We start from the raw sequence: 20105 nt of genomic DNA on the forward strand, positions 1-20105 counted from the left end.
TTGGCCTGGGCAGGAAGGGGTATAAGTGCCCGGTATTGAAGTGGTTAAGTATATCCAAGGTACGTCAGTCATGTCACTAAATGGACAGAATATTGTAGTGTACCTTCAGTGCAGAGACACATCGCAGCATTCAAAGGTGATTCACCTCAAGTCATCTTGATGACAAGTGGAATACATGGTTGAGTGGCTCCCATGAGCCACAACTATAGCCTATTTGCTGTACATGTGCATGCCATGTGCAAAAGCCCTAAAATAGCTCCAGGAGTCTGATTTATTTCCCAAAAACCTGTTTTACAGCTGCTCCCTGCCATGACCCCTAGCCCAATTATATCCTGGAGATGCACTGTCACTTGACTGTCCTGACCACAGGGGATCATGAAGGAGCTAAGCAGCCATTAATAAGTACCCTCATATGACCACTAGCAGTAGGAAAAGGGTTAAAAACTTTGGTTAAACTATTTTGTGCCAAAATTGAAAGAAAATTTTCACATTCTATTTTTTTTTGTAATTATGTACGTTTTTCATCACGTATTAACAATAGTCACCTATTAAATTAGAATAAAACCCCCTAAATACACATGTATATCGATCCAGTGCTCTGAAGATACATTGTAATATATACACTAAACTAAGTGCATCAACAAAAAACTGACCAATCAGAACACCAAACAGAGTATGTGAAACATCGCAAATTAACGTATTCCAAGTAATACTGTTTTGCTGTGAAGACTACGTGATCTAATGACATCATTGGTTGTTGGCCACAAATGGAATGAAGTACTATAGATTTTTACTAGGAGTTGAAAAAACAGGCCTCTTTGTTTCTGGGTAAATCTAAATCTGCAACTGGGATTTTAAAATGCCAGGGACATAGATTACCAAATTCCCTAAAAATGGAATATAGAGTTCTCCTATTCATGAAACCATTTTGTTGCAGTTTCTGTACCCCAGCTAGCATTTTAGAAACTGGTCATCATAAACTATATACCGTAAGTAGCTAATGTGGATCAAAAGAGTACGCTTCATAAGTCAAATTAAACTGGGTAAGTCAGGACTAAAGAAATATACATTTAATTTAAATTTATTATAAAAAATATTTGAAAGCATAAACATTTTTTATTGGCAAATTTAACACACTGCAATTAAAATAATTCAAGTAATTTTAATAAAAATATTTTCCTAGATATTATTCATGTAGAATTTGTATACGTTGTACAAGGCCACACTAAACAGGAGTAGTGAAAAAGAAGTGCGACAGATTTACTACAATTTTACATCTTGAGTCATACATTTCTCCCTCAGCTCACCACTGTGAAAGAATGAAACCCAACCCTAATCACTTTTTAAAGAGGAACTTCAGTCAAACCACTGATTTTTTTTATTTTTTTATCCCCAATTACCTGTTATGTATGTTGTCTTTGATTCAGGTACTTACCTGCCCAGTAATATTGGCCTGTTGTGATTTACTGATCAGGTGCACCAGCCCTAGTCCTGTGCTGCTATCTTGGTTCTCCTCAGTCACTAGAAGCCAGCTGCTTCTTCTGGGTTCAGGCAGCAGACCTCCAATTATGTATGCCAGCTCCACCAACCAGCCACTATGTGTCCCTACTCCAGCAACCGCCTGACGTGTGACGCTGTAATCCCAGGGGGCTGAGGGAGCAGATACATGTCATTCTAGCCTAGGGAAGAATGGTCAGGGGATACGCCCAGCTAGAAAGTGTAAAAAAAAAATGTAAACAAAACAAAAATTTGCAATTTTTACTGAGGGAGTACAAGGAGCTATAGATGCCTCAAGGGGTATACATCTGTTTGAAGTGAGATTTGGTCTCATCTTCAATGATTTTTCTGTCAAAACCTTCCAAATCTGTTGTAGTTGGCTGCTCAGGATTACTGGTGCTGGGGTTGCAAATACACCAAAAAACTGTTGCATAGATTTGCTTAATGCGGAGATCCACTCACTTTTAAAAAACAGCCACTTACCTGTCCCACGATCCCGCGTTGCACCTGCCGCAGCCCGTTTCACCAGCCGTCCTGTATTCCAGGCGCCGGCATCTTCAATGTGGGCAGCCAGCTGTGACCGTTTACGGCTTCACAGCCAGGTGCCCACTACGCATGCGAGAGTAGTGCTGCACTTCATGAATGGTCTTATAGTCTTCTGGGACCTGTCACATGTCCCTCAAGACTTCAGGAAGGGCAGGTAGGTGGACAACTTCCGTTTCCGATCGCCTAGGCCAGGGGTGGGCAATTGTGGCCCTCCAGCTTTTGTAGAACTACAAGTCCCATGAGGCATTGCAAAACTGACAGTTACAAGTATGAGTCCCAAAGGCAGAGGCATGATTGGACTTTTAGTTCACCAACAGCTGGAGGGCCACAGTTGCCCACCCCTGGCCTAGGCGATCACAGCGGAAGTGGGAGCGGGTACCTGTTAAATTCAGGTACCTGTTAAATTCGGGTACCGGTCCCCCCCGCTCCCCAAAGGTGCCAATCCTTAATGGGGAGCAGGGGACCAATCTTTAAAGCAGAACTTGCCCTTTTGGGTGGAACTCCGTTTTAATACATGTTCCCCATTAGGTAGTGTTCAGACTTCTAAAAATAAATAATAAAGGAATGAAAGATTAACTTTATAGATTTGGAAGGCTGGCCTTCCAAAATGAAGACTACTAAAGTAATTTTGTTTAGCGTCTGCTTTCCCACTCCTTGCTAGCTGCTTTTGCTTTTATGAATTAAAAAAATACACACGAAAAATGCACATTACAGGTTGTTGCTTACACCACTACTACTGCTTGAATTTATTTTCTAGTAAAATTCCACTAAGAAAAATAATAAAAATAATAAACAATCATACAAACTGTGAAGCATGGTGGTGACATGTTAAGGTTTGGGCTGCTTTGCTGCTTCAGGGCCTGGACAGCTTGCAGTCTAGTCAGAGTGTGCATGTTGAAAACCCATTGTCAAGAAAGCTGAACTGGGTATGGATCATTCTATGTGATCCTTAGTACACTAGCAAATCCACCAAGGAATGACATACAAAGAAATAAAGGGTTTTAGACTGGTCTAGTCAAAGCTTTTATCTGAATTCCACTGAAATGCTGTGAGGGAATTTGAAATGTGCAGTTCATGCAAAATGTCATATACCTGAAGGCATTTTACAAGGAATTGATGTCAGAGACTGGTGAACAGAAATGAAAAATGCCTGAACTAAGCCACTTCTGGGGCAAGTACCAGTTTTTGATGCCACAATACCCTTTTACACAGGACACCACTACATCTATTGATACTTTTGTTCAATAAATTATTTAAAAAATTGCAAGCCTTTAAACCAGACTCTATGAAAATCAAGCCTGTGTCCTGTCCTGTACAATTAAGATATGGCATTTTTTTTTATTTTATTCAAGTATATCACCTTTATCTGTAGGCCCAGTCTGAATGAATTCAAATTTACTGTTTGTTTAAAAAAAGTACATTGTTGCTATCGTCACATATTAAGTATTTAGGAATCATCAGTAACCTCAAAAAAAAAAAAAAAGACAAAGTAGCTATTCATCAGTTAAATGGGTCCTGTTAGTGGGTACAAAGTAACCCTAGTGGGTGGTTATAGTAGAACTAGCCACAGGACATCTAGCATGCAGTCTTACCACAGTCTCTCACACCTATATTTGATGTTGCTATTTCTAAAAAATAATGTTTGCTTTCCTTTTTATAAAAAAAAAAAAAAAAAAGAAAACTACTTTGCTGGGTAAAAAAACTAATTATGTCTTGGGTGTCATCTTACTTGAGGCATTTGGCCAAGCGCTTCTTTTCAACAGCAAACAAGAATCTACACATTATCCGAAAAACAGATTTGCTGAATAGCTGTTGCAAGGTTACTAATTTTCCTTGAGGGACACCAAGAATCTGGATCTTCTGAATACACCATAATTGCGGCTTAAGCCATGAAGCTGAGCCGTGCAGTTAACCTTTCCTTGTTTACTGGCTAACTGTGCATAGAGCCTGGTGGAGGAATGTATTGGTTATACAGATACCTAGATCCTAACCCTAAGTAAATCTTTCCTGTGAGAAACCCTAAAGTAATTCTAAAGCCTTTTTTTTTTTCAATAACAAACATGTTATACTTACCTTACATGGATTTGCACAGAAGAGCCTGATCCTCCTCTTCTAAGGGTCCTCCCATTGAGTGTCCCCATAGCAAATGCTTGCTATACACCACCCCCCCACCCTGGCTCCATATTCGCTGGCTGTGATTGACAGCAGCAGAAGCCATTGACAGTCTCTGAGCCAATGAGGAAGGAGGGAGTCGAAAGTGTCTCTGCTCTCCTACATATCACTGTATCATGATGGGGCTTAGGTAAGTATAAGGGGGCTGGAGGTGAAGATACATGCAGAAGGTTTTTTTTTACCTTAATGCATAGAATGCATTAACCGCTTCCCGTCAGCCCTATAGCAGAAGTACTGCTACAGGGCGGCACGGGTGCGCAAAATCACGTAGATATACATTATTTCGCATTTCCGTGTAGAGGGCGTGCGCATGCCCTTCGCGGCAGCGGTTATCACCGGGTCCCGGATGCTGATTATTTGCCGGTGCCCGGTGATTGCCAAGCATCTCCGACGGGGGAAGAACTGTTAGTAAATAAATTAGATCTCTCCCCTGTCAGCTCCTGCACACTGCTTTGCATGGCTTACAGTGAAGCACGCACACACTGCCCCACAGTTAAAAAACACCCAGCACACAGTTAACCCTTTGATCACCCCACATGTTAACCCCTTCCTGCCCAGTGCCATTAGTACAGTGTCAGTGCGTTTTATTAGCACTGATCACTGTACTGGTGACTGGGGATGTCAGTGACACCAAGTCAGTTCCCCCCAATGTCAGAATGCCCACCGCAGTCTCGCTATAAGCTGATCACCGCCATTACTAGTAAAAAGAAAAAAAAAAAAAGAAAAAAAAAACTGTATATATACCGCCATTTGTAAAAGATATAACTTTAACTTAAACTAATTTACACGTATTGGGATTTTTTTTTTTTAGCAAAGTCATGTAGCAGAATACATTTTGGCCTAAATTTATGGCGAGATTTTTTAAAATTGTTTTACTGGACATGTTTAATAGCAAAAAGTCAAAAATGTAGTTTTGTTTCTCAAAATTGATGGTCTATTTTTTTTATAGTGCAAAATTTTAAAACCCGCACAGGCGATCAAATATCACCGAAAGAAAGTCCTATTCGTGTAAAAAAAAGTACGCAAATTTCATTTGGGTGCAACGTTGCACAACCGCGCAATTGTCAGTTAAATTAACGCAGCGCTGTAACGCAGAAAATGGCCTGGTCAGGAAGGGGAGTAAATCCTCTGGAGGGCAAGTGGTTAAGGTAAAAAAACCTTCTGCCTCTAAAACCACTTTAAGACTGCCATTACTGACCACAGTTTGAACATTTATTTCGCCTAGCCATTATACTGATCCACTGGTTACAATACTTTGTGAGTCACTGACCTGGGACAAATATGCAGTCCAGCATTGTCTAACTCCTTATCTTTAGGCTTCTTTTGGTGTGTAAATCCAAGTTTTGAAGCCAGAAACTCAACATGACAGTCAGAAAACTAGAACATGCAGTCAGAAGTGGCAGGCTCTCACTCCATCCTCCCTTATCCCTCCCACCCCAATAAAATTACCCCTGTCCAAATAGTTCTTTAGCATTTCTTTCCTGTCCTGTCTACCAATCACAGTCAAAACTCTTCTCTCTTCACATTACGGCTTTCTATTTATTCAATTTTGTTTTCCAACTCTACAACCGGGGCACCCATTATTTCAAGATATCTTTCATTTGTCTTAAAATCATACCATCTACTCCAGTCCTTTCTAAATTTTTCCATTCTATCTTCATCTATGTGGTATAACTCCTCCATTTTATTTATATACTCAATCCTCTCTATCCAATCTCTCATTGTTGGGAGTCCAGTGCCTGCCAAAATTTGGGGATTAAACCTTTTGCAGCACTGCTTAGATTTATTTATTTATTTATTTATCTAGTTTATATAGCGCCAAAGGGTTTGCTCAGCGCTGTACAATAGAGGGGGGGACAATACATGAAACAGTACAGTAACATCAAACAGCACACGAGGGGTAAGAGGGCCCTACTCTTTCGAGCTTACAATCTAGGATGATATAATAAGCTATTTTTATATTGTTGCACTGACACCTCTATCCTATAAAATAGGCACGCCCATGGATCTTTTTGAATAGTTATCCACAAAATCTCCTGTATATATTGAATATCTTGCCAATACCTCTGAATTTTTTTTTAACACTCCCACCATATGAGAGCCATTGACCCCCTTCCCCCACAGCCCCTCCAACATAATGGTGACATGTCTTCTCTTTATGTGCCACACTCAGTGTACAATACCACCTAGTTAACCACTAGCCTACAGGGCACTTATACCCCCTTCCTGCCCAGGCCAATTTCCAGCTTTCAGCGTTGTTGCACTTTGAATGACAATTGTGCAGTCATGCAACACTGTACCCATATGAAATTTTTATAATTTTTTGTGACAGATAGAGCTTTATTTTGGTGGTATTTAATCACCGCTGGGTTTTTTTATTTTTTTTCTTAAACCAAAAACCACAGAAAAGTTTGAGAAAAAAACATTTTTTCTTAGTTTTTGTTATAAATTTTGTAAATAAGTGATTTTTCTCCTTCACTGATGTGCGCTAATGAGGCTGCAGTGATGGGCACTGATAGGCTGCACTGATGAGGAGGCACTGGTAGGTGGCACTGATGGGCATTGACAGGCATCACTGATGGGCACTGAAAGGCAGCACTCATATATGGCACTGATAGCCGGCACTAACTGGCACTGTTAGGTGGCACTGTTAGGCAGCACTGATGCACGATAGGCGGCACTGACTGGCACTGATAGGCGGCACTGAAAGGCAGCTCAGATGGGCACTGAAATGTGGCACTGGCAGGTGGCATGGATGAGCACAGACCTGGCACTGATGGACACTGACAGATGGCACTGCAGGGGCTACACAGATTATCAGGGCACACTGATCATCAGTGCTCTGATGATCTGTGCACATGTCCCCTCCGAGGAATGCTGATTACCGGCTCTCCTCTGTCAGAGTGACAGCTCGTGGGGAGAGAAATGCCGATAACCGGCATTTCCTTATTTACATGCGATCAGCTGTGATTGGACACAGGTGATTACATGACCGAGCGAACATCTTTGGCTCTTTCCATTGAATGTTGATCCGCTGTGTCCGAGGGACACAGCACACTGCAGATCACCGTGCTGTGCGTTCTGGGAGCCGTGCATGCGCAGTGAGAATGGGAGGACGTCATATGACAACCTCCCAGAACGAGAGAACCGCCTTGCGTCTATCATATTACTATATGGCGGGCGGGAGGTGGTTAAACATTTATAGTTCATTTCTGTGTTCATATTCACCACCCCGTGCATCAACTTAAACAATTTATTCTTCTGTTGCTCATTCATTTTTGTACCCAATTCTCTTTCTCATCTCTCTAAGAATAATGGAAATTCAGATCCCATCCATTCAATAAGGATCTTATATATTCTAGAAGTTACATGTTTATGAACTGTCAAACTTTTTTCAAATGGAAGCATATCCTCCGGCATACTCAGTGGTTGGGGGGGAGTGTTGAGATAAAATGTCCTAATTGAAAATATCTAAATCCATCTAAAGTATAAAATAAATCTTTTTTTTTTACTCCTTAATTCTTGAAATGTAAAAAACTTCCCCTTATCTACTATATCCCTTAACCGTGCATTTCTATTTTTGAACCATTTCCCAGAAATGGTAAAGAAAGGGGTAAACAAGTTAGTTGGATTGTTTGTGTTTCAATAAATTGTATAGCTTTGATCTATGTATCGAAATAAAATTTATTAAAAGATATTAATTAAAAAAAGAAAAAAAAAAAAAAAAGTGGCAGGCTCTACAGATCACCCAGGAAAAGTATATTTTGAAGTGAACCTGATTTGACAACAACATGTTAAGGTTACCACAGTGCTAAAGTGCAATCTTCAGTTTTAATCACTGTGCCACTGTAAAGACCACTGGATCCTAATTCTCGGCTGTACATGGGTGCCTGAAAGTGACACTCTGGTTTAAAAGAAAATATTTTATTAAAGTATGTATTCTTAACACAAAAAGTCCATGCTATTGATCCCAGCATCCTCCCAGAGAATTTTGTTCATGCCGTGATCTGACTTCCTTTTAGAGGGTGGCTACGTTCATTCTCCATGGTCCCGCTGTATGTATGTACCCTCTCTAAATGGATTAGGGACTAAGGGATTTGTAGTGTGTATAGAACAGTGCACTTGACCCTACACTGCTTGTTCAAAACAAGCAGAAGTAAAGGGGGAAAAGAAGAGGTTTGAGAACTCAGTGGCTATGTTACAAGGAAGCAGAAAAACTATTTCATGAAAAAAAACAGATTACAAGGCCATTACGTAGTGAATGTGTATGGATTATTTTTGGAGACAGTGTCACTTTAACTTCTGCCCAAGCCCTCTGTTCCCAGCACAAAGCCCAAAGCTGTCATTCAACTGTCAAATGCCATTCAAACCAGCAACAAAAGTTCTAGCATTTTACAGTTATATGACAAGGGTGGATGCTTAGCACCGGTAAAGGCATCAATCTGGAGAAAAATCCAAGGTACTCCACAGAGTCACAGGAACTGATCGGAAGACTAACACAGATGCTTCCAGAAACAACTGCAAGTCTGTATGTCAAAAATGTTATAGGCCAGATCAGATTCACTTTGAAGAGGAATTTTAAGCCAAAACATTGTCCTTTTGCTTTTGGTGGATGGGGTGGGGAATGATTTAATCTCTATCATGTTTTTAATTTAGTAATTGACTCCATTGTTAAGGGTGTGGCACTACCCCTGTAGGAGCCAGTGTAGTTAACAGGCTTTTTCCCCACACAGTGCAGAGGCAGCCAGGCATACAGAGACGGTTCACTCACTCCAGCTTAAAAATCAGTCTAGGGCAGTGGTCTCCAAACTGTGGCCCTGGGGCTGATGTGGCCCTTCGCTTGTTTTTATCCAGCCCTTAGGCCATAAGCAGCAACAGTGGAGCATAGTTCCTGTTGCTGACAATGAGGCACTATTCCTCCCAATGACACCAATAATGGGGCACTATTCTGCCTACTGACACCAATGATGCAGCACTATCCCTCCCACTGACACCAATGATGGGGCTCTATTCCTCCCCTAATACTAATGATGGGGCACTATTCCTCCCAATGACACCAATGATGGGGCACTATTCTGCCTACTGACACCAATGATGCAGCACTATCCCTCCCACTGACACCAATGATGGGGCTCTATTCCTCCCCTAATACCAATGATGGGGTACTATTCCTACCAATGATGCAGCACTATCCCTCTACTGACCCCAACAATGGGGCACTGTTCCTCCCTCTGATACCAATGATGGGCAACTATTCCTCCCTCTGACATCAATGATGTGGCATTATTCCTCCTACTGACACCAACGATGGGGTACTATTCCTCCCACTGACACCAACGATGGGGTACTATTCCTACCACTGACACCAATGATGGGGCATTGTTAACTCCCACTGACACCAAGACATTTTCTACTCCCGTTGGCCACAGTCCAGCTCTCCTAAAGTTTGAAGGACAGGAAACTGGCCCTTTGTTTAGAAAGTTTTAAGACCCCTGGTCTAGGGGATGTTTTTTTAAATTTATTGTTGAAATCTTGTAACTGGGGAGGACAATGAGGTAAGGGATACTCTAAAATGTCAAAACTGTATACATCCATAGACACACACTTACAGGATTTGACTGACAGCAGCAGGAGCTTATGGCTCCTGTGAGGCTAGGAAGAGAGCAGCGATGCTGATGGCAGGACGTTGCTGGATCGATCGAGAACTCAGATAAATGTTTAGGGATTAGGAAGGGAGTGGAGCATTGAATGCATTAAGGTAAAAAAACTTTTTATTTTAGAAACACTTTACCCGACTCTTGTTCTAAGGATAATAATATTCCTTGGGGAATGCAAAGAGATCTTGATCCATTGAATAATTTGAAATAACACAGTGACAGCTGAAGAAACAGCACCTGTGAGTTAAAGGCAACGCAGTCTTCACTACTGCCAACAATTTTGCGAAGGTTGATGCACAACCCATGTAAAACTCCACTTTTATCACGATTGCAAAGTTCAGGAAAAGGTTGTCAATGTAAAGCTGAGCATAGATGGGCATTTTTGTTTCTTTTTTAAACGATATTAAAAAAAAAAAAATTCCTTGCTTGACCCCCAGCAAAACCACACACTAATCGAAAGTCACCCAGTCCCTGCTGAACTGGATGAATTTTGAACTGACTATGGCAAGCTTTAGAACCAAACCTGTATTGGTCATGTTTTGTCATATAACTATGACACTTTGTAACTAAAGCCAGGCATACATAGTTTGAAATTCAGACGGTTCAGGAGAAACTGTTTGAAGATCATTCCATGTATGGGCACTGAGGTTGTGCAGAAGTCAATCTACCAATCGACTTCTGTACAACCTGTCAGATTTTCCAGACTATAGCCTGCAATGCTAATCAGTTTATTCTGAGAGTAGGGAAGTCTCTCCATTGTAAGAATACAAAGGTTCAGTGGGGAGGATTTCCCCATCCACCTCGAACATGTGGATGGGGGAATCAAGTAATTTTATTTTTTCGTTCAACGAAAAAAAAACTGACTCATTTATGGGCTGCTTAAGGAACAGCTCATAGGGCCATGTGTAAATCTCAGCACCTTTAAACACAAGGTTGAATATGAGAACTTGTTAGCTAGAAGGTGACTGAACAGTTTGAAGATGCTACTTACTTTTTGGAAGGTAAATTTAGTAGATTTTTGCCTTAAAGATGAACTAAATGCAAAACTTTTTTTTATGTTGGATAGAGGAAAGAAAGGTTATAACCACTGTCATGTTATTTTTTGCCATCTGTAACCATTGGTGAGATTTCCCTTCACCTTCTATTCCATAACTTCAAAGGAAGCGAGATGAAATCTCTGCAAAGTGAGGGAATCCCTGCTTGTCCCCAGATATCCTTTCCATTCCTGTTCAGGTTACAACCCAAAACTTGGGATTTTCTTTCACTTCACTCTCTCTGATTATAATAAACAGGACAAATAGAGATGAATGTCACCAATATGGGTACAGACTGCAATACAAACCTGACAGATGTTCTAATCCCTCTCTCTACTATATACAAAACTGAAAAGAAAAAGATTTGCTTTCTAACACAGATCTCTCTTCAGAGGGCACTGCATGTGTGAACAAGCCCTGTTTACATACACATAAAATGATGTAACAGTTCAATGATGTAAACATGTGCAAATGGGTTTAAATACCTTATGAGCTAATGCAAACTGATGTCAATGTATTACTGCATGTAAAAGGACACAAACTGAAAATAATAAAAAAAGACTAAACATGGAGGTCAAAGACTCAAATGTTGTTACTTTTCAACACTTTACTCCATGGTGAGGAAAACTACTTGTGTAAATTGGGATTAAGCACATAGGCGCGTGCATTTCAAGAGAGGTGGGTTCTGCCTCACTGTAAGGCTAGATCTAAAACTGATCACTCTAAAAAAAAAACAATTGCAAATATAGATTTTGATTCTGTATATTTGTTGATTATTTCAGGCAGATTTTGCCACAAACCTTTGTGCAACCATGTCTTCTAAAGATATAAAAGAAGAGCTGGAGAACATGGGGCAAAAACTTTTGACAAAATTAAGGCAAATCCCTCAGGCAGACACTGTGGAAATAATTTCATTCACCATCATCCTTGTTTTTATTGGTGAGTAGAAAGAACTGGTATTTTTGTATTTTCATGCTGCTTATTACTATATAACTATTCAATAATATAAATTTTTCCTCATTTAAGTAGAAGCATACCTCTCACTTAAAGACTTTCTGATGATTCAAGGAAAAGTCTGTGAAAAGACAAAAACCCACTCCTAAAAATACTTGCCTTTCCAGCGCTTTCCCGCAGCACCTTCCTCTGTCACAGCTTGCACCAAAATACCTGATGTTACCCACTACACCATATGACATTATTTGGGTCTAGAAATGGGCTGCTAGACAAAATCACCGTCACATGCAAGGAGATTACAGTGGGGAAAATAATTTGACCCCCCGGAAGATTTTGTAAGTTTGCCCACTTACATAGAAATGAAAGATCTATCATTTTTATTATAGGTGTATTTTAAATGACAGAAAAAGATTATAAATCAAAAATCCAGAAAAAAAACACGATACAATTGCTACACATTGAGATGCAGTTCAGTGAGTAAAAAAAAAAAGTATTTCATCCCCTATCAACCTACAATAATTCTGGCTCCCACAAACTGGCTATGTGGTCATGTGGTACACAGATTAGTTCTGTCAATTTAAGAAGGTGCTCCTAATGACAACTCATTGTGTGTATAAAAGACACCTGTCCCCAGAATCTTTCTTGGGCACCACCATGGGCAAGATCAAAGGATGTCAGGGACAAGATTGTAGGCCTGCACAAAACTGGAATGGGCTACGAGACCATCAACAAGAAGCTTAGTGAGAAGGAGACAATTGTTGGAGCAATTATTCGCAAATGGAATAAATACAAAATAACCATCAATCACCCTCAGTCTGGAGTGCCAAGATTTCACCTCATATGGCAAGGATGATCATGAGAAAAGTGAGGAATCAGTCCAGAACTACACGAGAGGAACTTGTGAATGATCTCAAGGCAGTTGGAACCACAGTCACCAAACAAACCATTGGTAACACAATATGCCACCATGGATTGAAATCCTGCATCACCTGCAAGGTCCCCCTTCTCAAGAAACTACTCACTCTGACCTATAAAGCCATTCACAACACTGCCCCTAACTACCTCACCGACCTGATTCCCAAGTACCACCCTACCCGTACCCTTCGCTCTTCACAGGACCTCCTTCTATCTTGCTCCCTGGTCTCCTCCTCCCACGCACGACTGCAAGACTTCTCCAGGTCCTCCCCCATCCTCTGGAACTCACTACCCCAATCCATCAGACTGTCACCTTCCCTCCTCACCTTCAGGCGCTCCCTGAAAACCCACCTCTTCAGGGAAGCCTACCCCACCCTCACCTAACAGCCGCTGCCCTTCCCTCCTCCTACCACTCCATCCCCCACAGCCATTTCCTCCTGTACCTCTACCCCCTCCCTCCTAGATTGTAAGCTCGAAAGAGTAGGGCCCTCTTACCCCTTGTGTGCTGTTTGATGTTACTGTACTGTTTCATGTATTGTCCCCCCTCTATTGTACAGCGCTGAGCAAACCCTTTGGCGCTATATAAACTCGATAAATAAATAAATAAATAAAGCACGTGTACAGACCTGTCTGAAATTTCCCAATGAACATCTAAATAATTTAGAGAAGGATTGGGTGAAAGTGCTGTGGTCAGAAGAGATCAAAATTGAGCTCTTTGGCATTAACTTTGACTCGCCATGTTTGGAGGAAGAAAAATGCTGACTATGACCCTAAGAACACCATCCCTACAGTCAAGCACGGAGGTGGAAACATTATGCTTTGGGGCTGTTTCTCTGCTAAAGGTACAGGCCGACTTTGCCGGATTGAGGGGCCAATGGACAGGGCCATGTATTGTAAAATCTTGGATGAGAACCTTCTTCCCTCAGCCAGAACACTGAAGATGGGTCATCCAGCATGACAATGACTCAAAACATATCACCAAGGAAACACAGGAGAAGAAGAACATTAAGGTCATGAAGTGGCCTAGCCAGTCTCCAGACCTTAACCCCACAGAAAAGTTATAGAGGGAGTTGAATTTTGGAGAGTTGCAAAGTGACAGCCAAGAAACCTTAAGGATTTAGAGAAGATCTGTAAAGAAGAGTGGATCAAAATCTCCCCCGAGATGTGTGCAAACCTGGTAACCAACTACAATAAACTTCTTACTTCTGTGCTTGCCAACAAGAGTTTCTCCATTAAGTCATGTTTTGCTTGGGAATCACATACTTATTTTATTATTTTAATTATTTTCCCCACTGTACATTCAGCCCTATGCCCAGATGCATATGATATTTTGCCCTAGCTAATGTAGAAACTGACATAGAATGACATCACTAGAGAGATATCAGAGGGTTGAAAGGGCCTTATTACAGTAAATGCCATGAGGTGACAGTGTCTTTTTAAAGCAGACCTAGATAACCCAACCTTCTCAAACAGTGTGGGACAAGCAAGTGATAAATAATATAACACTTACCCTTAGCACTGTGCAGCTGCTCCTTTGACTAGCTAGGTCCATTTAGTAATCCATTCTACAGCATAGCTACAAAATCAGTGGAGGCTGCAAGCTGTTCCTGGGTAGATCTTCAAGTATATAGACTCGACCCCTGATGACTCCATCAACGCAAATTACTAATCAAAAACAGAGTGGGCAAGATATGTCTCCAATGCTCTTAGAATCCTGTCTGGCTCCTGTGAGACTTGAAGAAAGGAGGGTACCCAAGTACCGTCATAATATTAAAAGTGCCATGCTGCTTTTCATCAGTGATTTTAGTAAAGGTACAATGTGTAAGCAATTGATACTGATTGCCTTCACTTGCTTTTTGAATAAAAATGTTTATGTGTATTAGAAGTTACATTCAATCCAATCTATAAAATTCACCAAATAGACAATCACTAATGCTAGAGTGTCTCTGTGCTGTTTTGTGTCAACTTTTCTGCTACCTAGCTACTATAAAAAGTAGTCTACAAAAACTGACATGTTCTACAGAAACAACAATACAATGGCAGCTATGTTTCCTAATACATAAACTCCTGCAGCTGCCATAGTAATGAGAATGTACAACTAGATGTGGTCTAATGGTAAGCAAATGGGAATAGTGGGCTATCAAAACAAAGATGTGCTTAATATCAAACTTATATATCAAATAATCCCAAAAAATCAATATCACTAGCAGCAGGCAGCGGCTGCAGCCTTGGCAACATGTTACATGTTCCATCCTAAAAATGGGTGGAACATGTAACATGTTCCCAAAGGTGAACTTATCCTTTAAGCCATACTCAATACAAACAATACAGTGACTGTTTTCTCTTCCACAGCTGCAGTGTTGGTGATTGTAATTGTAGCGTGTTCCGGCTGTTGTTGCACCAATAAGAAGCGTGCTATCCGGGTTCAGCCAAAAGGTGAGGTGTGAAATGAAACAAGAAGCCCTTATCCAAGTACCACTTGGATCAATCTACTAAGTGCAGCGAAAAGAAATGGAGACTTCAAAATGACATAAAATGAAACACTGGACATTATTTCTACATAAGTGTGAAAGGACTGCAGTTTTGTTCTATTATATCCACTAACATAGTTTTGAGAAGAGATGGGAGCTGAAGAAGCCAAAACGCAATCCAAGCCGCCTACTGATACCAAAGACCTCTCCATTATTCCTAAAATATGTCCTTCTTCTGGTCATCTCAGGGAAAATGTGTACATTATCAGATATCGCCTACGCTTTAGGCTCAAACAAATATGGCAAAAGTAGGCTGTGTGGTGTAATGCAACCATTTAAATATGTTGTAATACCAGAAGAAAAAGAAGGTTGCATATCAGTGGTGTCACTGGGCTTAAAACTAACTTTTTTACGGGCTTAATTATAGAGCCTTCTCTACGTAGAATCGATGAGTAAGCCTATAAAGGTGAAATGCATCAGTATAGGGTGGTTTTATGTTGGAAGTCAGCAGTGTGTGTGGCCTGAATAAAGCGTTTTTTTTTTTTTTTGCCCAAAGATGTCCTCAGTGTGTGGCCTTCTTGTTCTCCTGGTAATACAACGCATGGAGTAAGCATGTGCTTGTGGACAGGCACCCGATTCACCTGTGGCTGGAGGGGATACCAATGTTTAGAGAGGGGTTACTTGCAATTATTTAAATATGTGCCACAAAATATGTAAATAAACTTTCTTTAGACTTTTTAAAGTATCTGTGTTGTGATAACCTACCCTTATTTAAATCTGATACAGAAAAAAAATTAATTCAGCTCCTCTTCAAATAGCACCTGTCTCAGATATCACCACCTACACATTTCTTAAGTACTTTCATATGAGTGTATATCTATTTATGGATGTGAGCATTCAACAGCAGTCTGTAAAACTATGTACTGTTGATTAGTAACAGTCTGCATTATCTACATTGCTTTTGACCGGGCTGGATTTCCATTTCTGATGTCTGAAGGCACACAGTCTTTGGTGCCCAAAGCAACACTTCTCTGCTAAGATGATGCTTTTACTATAAATATATTCTTGTTTTATTTGTCCTAACTTTGTTTAGAACATTGTGATAATGTGTAAACATAATGGGGGTAGATTTACTAAAACTGGAGAGTGCAAAATCAGGTGCAGCTCTGCAGAGAAACCAATCAGGTTCAACTTTTTTTGTCAATCTTTAAGCAGATCTCCCCACAAAAGGAGAAGTTCAGCTTTAATGACTCATGCCCCGCTCCCCGTCCGTTAGGAATTGACACCTTTGCGGGGGGGGGGGGGTTGTGGCAGTTCCCTATTTGGACTGGTAACCGCTCACACTCCGGCTGCCTGGGTGACCGAAAGCAGAGGTTCTCCTCCCCCACAGTCTTCTGGGAAATGTGACAGGTCCCAGAAAACTGTGGGACCATTCACAATGCGCAGTGCTACTCGCACATGCATTTGGGACCAGCTGTGAAGCCGCAAGATGAAACAGCCAGGTGTCCACATGGTGCTGGGGACAGAGAACGCCGGATAAACCCTGCTGCGGTGAGATGAGGGACAGGTGAGTGGCTTTTTTGAAGTCAGCAGTTAAATTTTTTGTAGCTGCTGACTTTTAGTTTTTTTCAGACACTAAAGCTTCATTCTAATTGAATAAGCTGAAGTTAGAACCTGACTGGCTACCATGTACAAATGCACCAGTTTTTGCACCCTCTAGTTTTAGTAAATTAACCCCAAAAGATGGCCAAAAGTTTGTGGATATTGGATCACTACACCAGCCTATATGACCAAAAGAATGTAGTTTACCATAACATTTACAAAGGCATTCTAGACAAACTGGGACTTCCAACTTTGTGGCAAGTTTGGTTAAGGCCTTTGTTTCTGCTTCAGCATGACTGTGCCCATGTATAAATCCAGCTCCATAAAGACATAGTTTGATGAGTTTAGTGGGAAAGAACACGAAAGACCTAAACAGAGCCCTGACGACCTAAACCCTACTGAACATCTTTGGGATGAATTGAAATGCTAGTTGAAGGCCAGGTTCTCTCATCCAACAGCATTGCTGTACTTGTACCTCACAGATGTTTTCACATAAATTCATACAGATACTTTAAAATACTTGTGGAAAGCCTTTCCACAAGGGTGATGACTATTGTTGCAATGAGAGGGTGGGCAGCACCTCAATAATGTCTGTAGGGTGGTGTTCCACAAAATGAGTTGTGGAGGTGGAAAACTCTGCAATGTCCACCGGAAAAAAAGAAAAATAAGAGGAGAGGAGGAAGAGCCTTTATAGTGCAGTAAGCGTACAGTGTTATTGGGTGTATGTGTTGTTCTAAAAAAAATTGGATAAAAAACACTTGATGACATTACAAACAATCTGATGTAATGGTAAAAGCCATATACAAACTACAAGTTTGGAGGATACCCCTGTCTTTATTTTATTTTTGTTACACAGAAGTTCAGGGCTTCCTGGTTGCTGGCCAATCATCAACGTGTGCTTGCATCGATGATTGCCCAGCAACCCGGAAACGCTGAACCTCTGTGTAACACAAATAAATTATTGAAGTGGTATATGAGCTACGAAACACATTTTTTTGGTGTTGTGAGAGTGCAAGGCTCTACTACTATGTAAAAGTAGAACAAAAAAAAGGGACACAGGGTATGCAGAGTGTGGAACTCTGGAAAATCAATTGTGAGTGTAGAAAATTTGTTTTTTTTTGGTTTTCTCAGGATTTTAGTATTCCTTGGGTTGGGTTCTCGAGTTTGAAGATTTCAAAAGAGTTTTGGGAGGGAAAAAAATCTCCAACCCAGTCTCCAGGTCTAGCAGAAGACCAGCAGGCTGTGAGTACAGCTGCACACAGTCATTAGTGGTGCTTTAATCAAGAGACAGACTGACAAGTCCAAGGACTGGTGGAAGCTGGATGTCTCGGAGAATTAGGAGAGCCCAGGGTATCAGGAGAACACCTATCTAGAGCCAAGGGAATGGGCCAATGAAGCAGAGTGCTGCAACCGAAAAGGCTTAGAGAACTAAGAGATCTAGGAAAGCGAAGGTACTGTATAGGATGGTCAGAGTGACCAGAAGCCAAGAGCCATGTTTAAGGCCTAATAAGCAGTGCTGCTGAAGAGAGAGTCAGGTGGTTCGGTACTAATCTTCATTTTATGTTTTGATGCTGGAAACCCCAGTGCAGGCAACTTATTTTCCTGTTGAACTTTAGAATGGTTTAATAAAAGTGGCCAACAAGACCTATATCACAGTTCAGACTGGCAGATTCACTAAAAATGTTTCTATCATTGAGCTAATCACCCCAGATATCACAGTGTAATAAATAAACGTTTGCTCACTAATTATGACAAGCCATTACAGATTTTTTTTTCTACTACTAAGACCTTTTTAAAGTCCATAGTTTTAGAATATGCTGTCCAATAGGCTTATATAGGTGTGCTGGCCAGGTGTTTACAAACTTTTGGTCATATAGTATAGGCACGTATGAAATACTTTAACTGTGTTTTTATCAGTAATGGTGAATACCATCCGTATGATAACTATACAACTAAAAGTCACCCCTTTGCCTCTGCTGCATATAGGCCTGCCTGCTGATGTAAAAAACTGTGCCTTTACTTAGTTAGATGGATGGCATTTATAGTACATCATCATTTGAGAGAGTATTTTTCCTGCCACCATAGATTTACCGTACTTTCAAGGAGAGCCTTACTGTATGTACACAGAGTTTATAATAACATTAAAGCCCAACTACAGAAATAACTTGACAGGAAGTCAGAGTAATAATCTGACAGAAGTTCTAAGCTCCCCCCGTTTTACTCAAAAGTAGTATTTTGATGCGGTCTGTGTCCCCAGTGGGGAGATTTCTCATCATTTTCTCTCCAGACAGGAAGTGATTGATGAGAAACTTTCCCAATTGGGACAAAGACTGCAAATAAAAGCCTGATAGAGGGGCAAACCCTTCTCTACTACGCCCAAAATGAATAAAAAATATTTTGGCTGTAATTGGGATTTTCCAGACAGAAAATATGTAACTAAAGGAAGACAAGAAATACCAAAGAATGTATATAATGTAGATAGAATGTGATTTTCCAGTGCAGCACTGCATAATCCCCTTGATATAATAAAATATAAAATGATACATTGACGTAGATCAAACTGACTTGCTTGTAAAGTGGGTTATAATTATTTTTTAATGTCCATTCTCAGCAGGGGTTTGTTTTTGGAGCAAAGAGCCGAATAGCAATTTCTAAATCTAAACTAGCAGAATTCCATATTCATTTTAGCTGTGTTTTCAGAGAACAATGCCAAAAGAAGTGTTAAATAACATTTATAGGGCTGTGGTTACATGCAAGGTTGTAAAGGTTTGGTAAGAAATGTAAATTCGTATATTTGTTTTATTAGAGTACCCTGAATTTAGTTGACAGAGCTGTCAGAAAAAGGTTAAAGCTCTTGCTAATAAATTCTTACTATTTCATGTGTAGTTGTAGCCATATTCAGTATAACCAATTCACATAACTGTGTCTCCATATGATTTCACAAAATAATTTTTTTTAATCCACTGAAAAATTACCTTCAACTGTTGAGAAACTCAGGTGAGTATTCCATGTCCAGAATAATATAAAAAAAAAACTCGTAAAAATTAGGGACTTCATTGGAATTACGCAGTAGCTAATGACATGCACCCTGCACCCAAAGGAAAGTATACAGGATTTTCAGTGAACAAATAGTATGTTTAGCTATTATTTCAGTGTTTACTTTAAAGTGGTTGTAAACCCATATTTTATTTAAATCACAAACAGGTTATACTTACCTGCTCTGTGCAATAGTTTTGCACAGAGCAGCACTGATCCTC

At 40.4% G+C, this 20105-nt stretch overlaps 2 protein-coding genes across 2 annotated transcripts in view; one reads left to right on the top strand and one right to left on the bottom strand.

Moving 5' to 3' along the window:
* Positions 1-15991, top strand: part of SMIM5 (small integral membrane protein 5) — a 48981-nt gene extending 32990 nt beyond the window's left edge. Inside the window, exons 2-3 of the mRNA XM_089654888.1 lie at positions 11689-11845; positions 15128-15991. Of these exons, the coding sequence (XP_089511014.1) occupies positions 11719-11845; positions 15128-15222 (222 nt within the window). The 5' untranslated portion in view covers positions 11689-11718 and the 3' untranslated portion in view covers positions 15223-15991. The remainder of the gene's footprint in view (positions 1-11688; positions 11846-15127) is intronic.
* The window catches only part of RECQL5 (RecQ like helicase 5), a 186409-nt gene that overhangs the window by 98862 nt on the left and 67442 nt on the right, over positions 1-20105 (bottom strand). The gene's annotated exons all lie outside the window — the stretch shown is intronic.

The sequence above is a fragment of the Staurois parvus genome, unplaced genomic scaffold, assembly GCF_062004578.1.
Source record: "Staurois parvus isolate SC_StPar_1 unplaced genomic scaffold, SC_StPar_1.0 ptg000813l, whole genome shotgun sequence".
NCBI classification, from domain to species: domain Eukaryota; kingdom Metazoa; phylum Chordata; class Amphibia; order Anura; family Ranidae; genus Staurois; species Staurois parvus.